Here is a 9,931-nt window from a genome sequence, read left to right on the forward strand (position 1 = left end):
CTCTCTCTCTCTCTCTCTCTCTCTCTCTCTCTCTCTCTCCCTCCATAGTTCTACAGTTCCTTATAAAATTATAAAAAGTTCCTCATTTTTTATACTAAAAAATCGAAAATGAAAATATAGTGCGCTAATTTTGTGAATCAGTACACTTCACCTTGTAAAATACAAAAAAAAATAAATATTACTAACACATTTATATATTCTTTAGAACAACTATACATATGAATACATCAAATACGACAAAGAACACCATCATTTCGATCAAAGTTAGATGTTTCAAATAATACAAGTTTTATTAATTATACGAGTTTTATTAATATACATAATTTAAATACAAAAGTCTAACAATGCATGCTAGATTCACGAAGTTAGCACATGATTTTTATTTTTTAATATAAAAAGTGTAAAACTTTTTTATTTTTATAAGAAACTATGAAGAGGGAGAGAGAGAGAGAGAGAGAGAGAGAGAGAGAGAGTGTGTGTGTGTGTGTGTGTGTGTGTGTGTGTGTGTGTGTGTGTGTGTGTGTGTTGCTGGAACTGTTATTATTTTTTTTATATTAATAGAATGTCGTGTTAATTTTACAGATGCGGAAGTCATGAGATATTACGAATTTATATGTAGGTAGACTTATATTTAAATCTTTATGTTGAAATCGCTGTTTCTCCTTTGAATTGAAAGGGATCGACTCTTTTCCAAGCATCGTATTTTTAGCGACTAGATTTCGTGGAATAAGTGAGTGACGAAATGCCTTCGAAAGGGGATGCCCCTAACCCCCATAAATTGGTGAGAGGCAAGACACTCCCAGTCTTTGAGCCTCAGTCGTGAAACTATTCAATGTCAAGCACATTCCATCCGAACGACGTGTATTCTGTCCCCCCTTTTTGCTGGTATTTGTATTTCTTTTATTAAGATGCTTATGGTTATTGTTATATTACATGGTACATATCCTAAAGTCTTATTTTAGTATTTTTTTTAGTAATATTTTCTTGGTATTATTCAAAGGATGAAATTTTTATTTTGAAAAAATTTATGAAGAAGCATCATAAAAAAATTTAAGTTTACAATTAGATATTGCGCTAAAATATATCCGAAAACGAATTATTGATGTTAAAATAAAGTTAATTAATATGATACACACACACACACACACGCGCGCGCGCGCGCACGCACGCACACGCACGCACGCACACACACACACACACGCACACGCGCGCACGCACGCACACACACACGCGCGCGCGCGCGCGTGATATGTTATTTCATGATCTAGAACAACATTCAAGAAGTTTTAACTGTCGATCGGATACCTTGGATAATGTTAATGTTCTATTCAGGTGATACTGTAACTTTCAAGCTTCATAACTCGAAAAATATTTAATGAAAATAAACTTTATTAAATGTTTTAATAAGCTTTTGACATCAGCTATTAAATATAGAATAAAAAATAGGAATTAAAAAAAAAATCGATGTAACTTTGATCTGATCTTGGCGACATCACCCAAGGTCAAACAGATGTGATCAGTAAATAAATCTTTTTAATTTAATTAAACAAATTCAAGACTCAAATAAAATAAAATAAATTAAATTAAAGTCAGGGTAGATGTCACGAGCCAACCTTGTTTTTTGCTTTTAAAACGATCAAATTGTTAACAGAATTAATAAATGTATATTGTAAAAAACATAAATATACTATCTTGATATGTAAAAATAAACAAATGTTTTGACCAGAATCTGATCATTTTCTATGTTATTATACTATCTAACGCAATTTTTTATTTTTGTTATATACAATTTATTGCAATTGAGATCTTCTTAAACCTTATAACTTTTTTTTTGTCTGAATCATTTTTCCCAAAAATTTGTTGTTTTCGAGATAGATCGGCATCATTAACAACTTTTAATTTATTTACTAATTGCAAGCCGAACTGATAAGTTTTATCAGATTCCAATTCCACTCAGATATAAAAGAAGACAATTAATGTGGTATCTGAGTGGAATCCCGATAAAAATTGCCAGTTCGGCTTGCAATTAGTAAACAAATTGAAAGCTGTCAACGCCGCGCTGCGGAAAGAAGTATCAAACTGATTACTAAATACAATGATAGATTAACTTACAAGGAAAATAAAAAATGTGATGATTCATTATCCAAGTTATCGATGAATATCAAAAAATTCAAATGTAAATAAAAGCACTTTACTTAAACCACTACAACAAGAAATTTAATTTGTATAACTTACAGAATTTTTTGAGATTGTATGAGAAATTTGAAATATTTTATAAAATTTAACCTTATAAGTATTCGATGAAATAAATTTATTATTACTTACGTATTTTTTATTCAGAGACAGTTGTCATCGCATGTACAATCGGTTACAGAAAGGTTGCAACACTTTTTTTCTATGGGTTTCGGAACTCAACCTTACTCGTAAAGCGATTGAACGTAAATGGTTAGATCCATAAGAAAAAATTAATCGCTAGGTGAATAAGCTGCATTCTGAAACTTATTGAAAAAAAAGTGTTGTAAGCTTTCTGTGATTGGCTATACCCTTATAACGCTGCTAATTTTCCTCTGAAAACTTTATTTTCATGAAATTTACAGTAATATTGATAGCTATCAGCTGTCAACAGACTATTTAAAAAAAATTCCATTTAAAAACATTATTAAATTTTACGGTTCTACACAGTGGGCGGAAAAATTCGGCCGGCTCTAATTTTTAACCAATTTTAAAGTTTTTTTATTAATTTGTTAGAAATTGAATAAGCCTATTCTACGTAAATTTTGATTACAATTCAAATTGTTAATATTCGTTATCATATTGTATAATTTTGCTCACTTCATTGGATTCATAATTTTTACATTACCGTAATCAAAATTTATGCAAAATTGACTTTTAGCTGATTCAATTTCGAGTAAATTAAAAAAAAAACTTTAAAATAAAATTAAATAAAAAATTAGAACATCGGCCGAATTTTGTCTGCAAAGGTATTTTTCCATCTACCCGTGTCCCGGTGACACGGATTAAAATTGTTTAAAAAAATCTGAAAAATTATGTTATTTTTTGAGATATTGAACTATTTTAGGGGATGTCCTGATTAAATTTCAAAAATTGTAAAAATAATCACTCTAATATACAGGGTGTTCGGAATTTAAGTATCAAAACTTTGGGAGCGTGTAGAGGATTAATAAACTAAGAAAAAAGTCCTGGGAAGAGAGAGAGAGAGAGAGAGAGAGAGAGAGAGAGAGAGAGAGAGAGAGCGGAGAGAGAGAGAGAGAGAGAGAGAGACTCGTTTTTATTTTGTTTTGGAGAAAATCGCAAAAAAGACAAAACATAGTTTTCATTTTTGTATTTTTTCATTACTTGTTCACATTATATTTATTCACTTGCTTAATGGTGATGTGTGTATTGTTCAAAATGATCTCTTGTAGCAATGCAAGTATTGCATCTAGGACGAATAGCTCATGTTACAGCCAAACACTGATATGATGATATTTGATTGCAGCCTCGATTTGATTTCTCAATTGTTCTCTAGAGTTGATTGACGAATAAACTTCCTGCTTCAGAGTTTCTCACACAAAGAAGTCCAGTGATATCAAATCAGATGATCAGAATGACCAAAATACTAGTAATTTATTCGATGACTTCTGACGACGAGATGAACTGAATTTATAGGAGGGAAAAAAGGCAGAAATGTAAACAAAAAAATTTTCACCTGAAAATAGAATTATTATTGTTTTCGAGTACGATTTTAGTGACGATAATACTGCAGAGACAATGTGAGAACGAAGTATCTACGTTTTCTCTTTTTTGCAATTTTCTTCAAAACAAAGCGAAAACATATCTCTACAGGATTTTTTTTTCTTAGTTTATTGATCTTTATCTCCTACAGCTCTCGAAGTTTTTGACATTCAAATTCCAAACATCCTGTACACACACACACACACACACACACACACGCGCGCGCGCGCGCACATATATATATACAAGAGGATGTATCAAAAATCTGGAAACTGTCTAAAAAATATCTAAAAAGCAAAGCATTTTTGAGAAAAATGTTTACAACAAAAGTTAATGAAAAATAACTTTATTATAGTGTTTTAAAAAACTCTTGATACCAGCTATTAGATTCTGGCAAAGGTAAAAAATAAAAGGGTGTTCCATTAAAGAAAATCGATTTAACCTTAACTTGATCTTAGCAACGCCATTCAAGTTTAAACGGATGTGATCATTGAATAGAACTTTTTAAACCCTATAACTTTTGTTGGAAACATTTTTTTCAAAAATGCTTTGCTTTCTCGAGATATTCGACTATTTCCAGACTTTTGATCCTGTATACATATACAGGTATACATATATGTATATACAATGAGTGTAAAAGTATTTGTATAGAGAAAATATTTAAAAAAAAATTTTATTTTTAAAAAATAAATATTATCCAGCGAGAAATGAGTCATCAAATTGATATTGAATCGATATCGATACGATGATTACAACAATTTGATGTCAATTCGATATTTAATTGACAATCATTTCTTGTTGAGTAATTAACAATTAATTCATAAAAAATAAAATAGATTATATTCTTAAAATTATATATTCCAAAAAGATGTGTATTAATTATAGAAAATATATCACCTGAAAAATAAACGAAAATTAAAAATTGTATTGTTTGAATACTCAAAAAGTATTCGTATAATCGAGAAATTTAGCTTCTAAAATCATGAATACATGCGAAGTTCATTTGTTTTTGTTAGAATGTTATTGTAAAATAAAATTGCTAATTAATGTTTATTTTCTATAAAAAAGATTTTTTATATAAAAAATTTCTTTGTACGAATACATTTTTACACTCATTGTATATAGATTTTAATAAATAAAATATTTTTTTATGATTTTTATATATTCGAAAATGAAAAATCAGCACAAAATATATCGAAAAATATATGATAATATGTTTTCTATTAAATAGGTTACTATTAAATTGGTTCTAATTAATTTTTGTAAAACAAAAATCTTGTGAATCTTAATATAATCTCGTTTCATGTATTCTTTTTGTCTTGAGTGCGAAACGAGAAATAACACCGGCCCTAAAGCCACGCGTGGAATTTCATGTTCTGCCACCTAATTTACCATAGGCATCTTATTGTCATTTTTTCTCGTCCTTGGTACATGTGTTACCGCCAATGTATTTTCGGTGAATCATTTCCCTTTGCTGTTGTGCTTGTCACAAAGTATGGTTTGTTAGAGCGGCGGATCAAAGGATGTTTCTTGATAGTCTTATGGAAATCTAAAATGTGCGTCCGCGATTCTTTCGTAAATCGTTCGGAACAAAACAAAATATACAAATATAAACTTGGATGTTGTTTTAACATTTTTGCATTTAAAATTGCATTGAATTATTATTAAAAATAAAACCAATTAATTTGCTTGTACATAAATTTTGTTTTATTAAATTAATGTTCGACTATATCTAAAACACACGAAAAAATTTACACATATAAAAATTTACAAATAAAAAAACATCTATGAATTAGTTGAACTATAAATCTACCAATTATATTTAACAAAATGGATTTGAAGTAAATTTTAATTAAAATAATAAATTTTAATTTTTATTAAATTATTTTTACGTATAATTTTATTTTTAATATATTGATTCTAACAAACGAGCTGTTGTTATAACCTATGTGATTCGATAAAATTATATTAAAGACTAAAAAAGATATAAAAATATTCATGTTTTAGTTGAACTATAAATCTATCAATTATTTAGAAAAATAGAATTGAAGTAGTAAGTTTAAGTTTTTATCGAAGTAATAAATTTTAATTCAGTTTTTTTATTAAAATATTTTTCTTTTATTTTATTTCTAACATATAACAAACAATTGTTGAAACATTCAATAGATTTGAACGATTTGATTTGTGGATCATATTTTTTTCTTCTTTCAGAGACATCCCGAAGGAGTAGCGCAAGTCACATTCCGAGAACCGGCAGAGGCCCAAGCTTGTGTGCAACTTCTAAACGGCCGTTGGTTCAGTCAGAGAAAGATTTCGGCGGCAATTTGGGATGGCAAGACCAAGTACAAGTAAGTTATTTCATTGCTGGTTCCTACTATACCGATGTTAGAGTCTGTACTATCGATAGTTGCTTATGTAGACTCCGAACTTGAACGTATACTGTATGTATAATATAATATTACATACTATACACACACACACATATATATATATATATATATATATATATATATATCATATCTGAAATAATATTTGTAAAATATAAAAAAATGTTACTACGATTTTATAATTGATGTTTTCAAAAAATATTTTGCTTGACATTTATCTACACAAATCAAAATTAAATGTCTCTTATGGTACTCTAACTATTTATTCATTGCTGGTAAAATCTGCTCATTTAATTATAACAATAAATATTATAATCAGGGTTTTACCACAGACTTGAAAAATCGAGAAAAGTCAGGGGAAAATATAAAAAAGTCTGGAATTTTGAAATTTGTTTACAATTTCCTTAAATTGCTCCTATTCCAAACAAATATTATAACAAATATTGTTATAATATTTTAAATATTATATCTGACGTTTATAGTCAAATACATTTAAAATTCGCGCATTTTTTAATGAATTAATTAAAATTTATTTAATATTTTTATATGATCCGCTCTTTTTTATTATAACTGCATTCTGTTTTCTAATTTAAACTTCTTACTAATTTATTTTTTATTGGCTTGAATTCGCACTAAAAATTTTATTATACTACTAAATTTCTTTTTTGCGTTATTTTTAACAATATTGTTACTTTTAATAACTTTCCTGCAATCTTTGATTCCAAATGTGTTAAAATTTTGTTATTGATCAAAAATTTTCCATTTTCATCTGGAAAATCTGAAAAAATCGGAGAATTTTTAAATTAATTTTCTATGATTACTTTGATTACTGTAATTGCAGATATTACTTGCAGTTAATGTATAATTTATTTACATTATTTGAAAGAGACGCAGCTGTTAATAATCGAATGTGTCCTTCAGAATTACAGAGACTGACGCAGAGATCGAAGCGCGAATAGAAAAATGGGATAAATACTTAGAGCAGGAAGATGAAGAAAAGGAAAAGAAGAAGCAAGAGACGATGAGCAGCAGTGAGAAACAAAAAACATCACAATGAGAGTGCATCGTATCAATTATGATCGATAGAATTGTATTTTATAGATTCTATTTTCTTTATTTCTCTAAAAGTCCTCACTGTCGTATTGCATTTGAATGTTAAGCTCAAAGCTTTTGTTTTGGGCGTTTTGAGAATCTGGATGATTAATTGATCCCGTCACGATGTGATTGAGATTATAAGTGGCTCACTATTTTCATGATTAAATCGGCGCTACTGTTGTGCTAGTGATATATTGTTAGTTGTTGTAACAATAAAGCTGTCTCTCCTAGTTGTCTTCTCTCATTGTATCTCTGTCTCCACTTGCATTCCTTGATGTCACTGATTTATATTTATTGTCTTATCAGTTTTTAATTCTAAACCACCTTATATAACCAGAACAGTCACATATGAAATGTTCATGTATCTATAAAAAAAAAAAATTAATATGTAAAAAGTAATTAAATAATAAAATTAATAAGAGTAGAACTACGAGCCAAGATCAAGGTCTTGATGCTATATTATTAAATAACAAATAGAAAGTTTATTAGAACATACATTTCGATCCCAATCGGGTCATTCTCAATGTTAAATAATATAACTATATATAACTATATATAATTTTTAAATTCAAATGGTATTAAATCACTACTAATACATATTAATATCATTCTGATTATAACATTAAGAACAATAAATTTCAAAGAAATATATTATTAAATTCATCATTATTGTAGTCGTCAACGGATGTCTTAAAATAAAATCAAATGGAAGTAGCCAAAAGCATAGCTCGGAGTTTTTTGTAACAAAAATATATCCAATTATTAAGACTATAAAGTTCGATCTAGGTAAATTTAATAGTGAAATTTAGTAAAAATTATTGTACAAACAATTATGTATTAATAAAAAACATTACCAAAATAAACAATTATAAAAATAAACAATTATATTAAAATTAAAATTCTAATGAAACAATTTATAATGTAAAAATAAAAAGTATCTAATGAATTAGTTGTATTCCATCGCAAAATTTCTTTAATATCAAATTATCCGAAAACGGCATTTCAGACTATCTTGCTATAAGGAACTCAGTTTTTTAAATAAGAGAAATTTACTTTGAGAGTTATACAAAAATTGAAAATGACTGTTCTGACAAGAGAGAATAAGACACTAGATAGGAAAAGTATGAAAAGAGGAAGTATATTAAAAGGCAGGGAACAGCAAATATACACGTAATATAATAAGATATATATATAAAATATATATATATATACTATATATGTCGGATAAAGACTCCGTGGGTTTATTTATTTAACCTTGAGATTGTCTTTTTATATGCATCATTTCTAATATTAATCTTTTATTATAAGATGTTCTCCAAAATTTTTATGCTCTCAATTAAAATTATGATTATAATTAATACAATAGTCCGAAATAACTAATGGAGATTCCATTTTATATTACAAGTTTTTTTATTAATATCAGAAGAGTTCATGAACTTTCATTTGTAAATATCTCTTCGTTTGACTTTTATTTTGTGTGCGTGGATTTATTATTATTTTTTAATATCTTGGAAAAATTATATGAAGAAAGGGTAAGAGTAAAAACAAACCGTGGGAATGAGAAAGAGAAATGGATTCCCTTGGAATTTCCTAATTTGCTATTTCGACATTCTTGGCAATCCTTTTTCGTGAGACTCCTGTACCAACAAGAGATCATCGCTATCCATCTATCAAAAAACGCGGTTCGCAACATCTCTGGACCGCGGCTTTTTTTTCTTTGCTCCGACGAATCTTTCATCAAAATAATCGCCTGATCCGCAATATAAATGCTACTTTATATCGAGGATGCTTTGAACTGGGTCGAGAACTTGGAGGCCAGAGTTAATGATCGCTCTTCTTTGCGAAGTTGTTTTTTTAAAACCCGCAAGTTTTTCTTAAAAGAATTCTTATGGGATATTACAAAATTATTCTGAAACAAATTTTGCAAAAGAAAATTCTCTTATAGTTTATCTTTTAAAATGTTCAGAGTTTTAAAATTCTTATATATTCATTTTTTTGAAATGATAACTAAGCTAAAATAGCTTCTACTTTTCCAAATCCTTATATTTTTCTATAATTAAAAATCAAGAGACGCGGTCTCTCTCTCTCTCTCTCTCTCTCTCTCTCTCTCTCTCTCTCTCTCTCTTCGGCCTCTGTATTACCAGGACTTTGAGTTGGAATGAACATGTCAGGAATATCTCTAATCGTGTAAATGGCGTCTTGTGGAGATTGAAATATCATAAAAACTGTCTTTCAATTCGCTTGCGCACTCAAATAATAACACTGATTTTTCTCGTCTTCAATTACTGCGCGACTATCTTCACTGACTTAACTGGTCAGCAAAAAACAAAACTAAAAAGATTAATGAACACCTACGTGCATTTTATCTTAAATCTACGCAGAGATGTGAACATGTCTCTAAGCATTACTGTTTCTTAGCTTCTGTCATCCTGACTATCCGCAGATAGAAGAATTTATCTCACCTGCTGTTTCCTCTTTTCTATCCAATCGGGAGCTCCTCCTTACCTTTCCTGTAGCTTCCATTCCTTCTTTTTCGTAACTGCTTGTGTACTTCCTCTTCCGTTCTTGCTTCTTGTAGAACTATCACTTATCAATATTTCTTTCTAAGTTCGGCCTCCTCTTTCTGGAACTAGCTCCCTGCTCGCATCAGAAATTCTGAATCACTTAATACATTTAAACGCGCTTTTCTGTTATTTGCGGTAACAGAGACTGAT

The 9,931-nt window shown here is 28.9% G+C and overlaps 1 protein-coding gene across 1 annotated transcript in view; it reads left to right on the top strand.

The window, feature by feature from the left end:
* The window catches only part of LOC108686090 (HIV Tat-specific factor 1 homolog), a 31,571-nt gene extending 24,188 nt beyond the window's left edge, over positions 1–7,383 (top strand). The window contains exons 5-6 of the mRNA XM_018191175.1: positions 5,947–6,083; positions 7,044–7,383. Of these exons, the coding sequence (XP_018046664.1) occupies positions 5,947–6,083; positions 7,044–7,179 (273 nt within the window). The 3' untranslated portion in view covers positions 7,180–7,383. The remainder of the gene's footprint in view (positions 1–5,946; positions 6,084–7,043) is intronic.
* The last annotated feature ends 2,548 nt before the right edge of the window (positions 7,384–9,931 follow it).

The sequence above is a fragment of the Atta colombica genome, unplaced genomic scaffold (assembly GCF_001594045.1).
Source record: "Atta colombica isolate Treedump-2 unplaced genomic scaffold, Acol1.0 scaffold164, whole genome shotgun sequence".
NCBI classification, from domain to species: domain Eukaryota; kingdom Metazoa; phylum Arthropoda; class Insecta; order Hymenoptera; family Formicidae; genus Atta; species Atta colombica.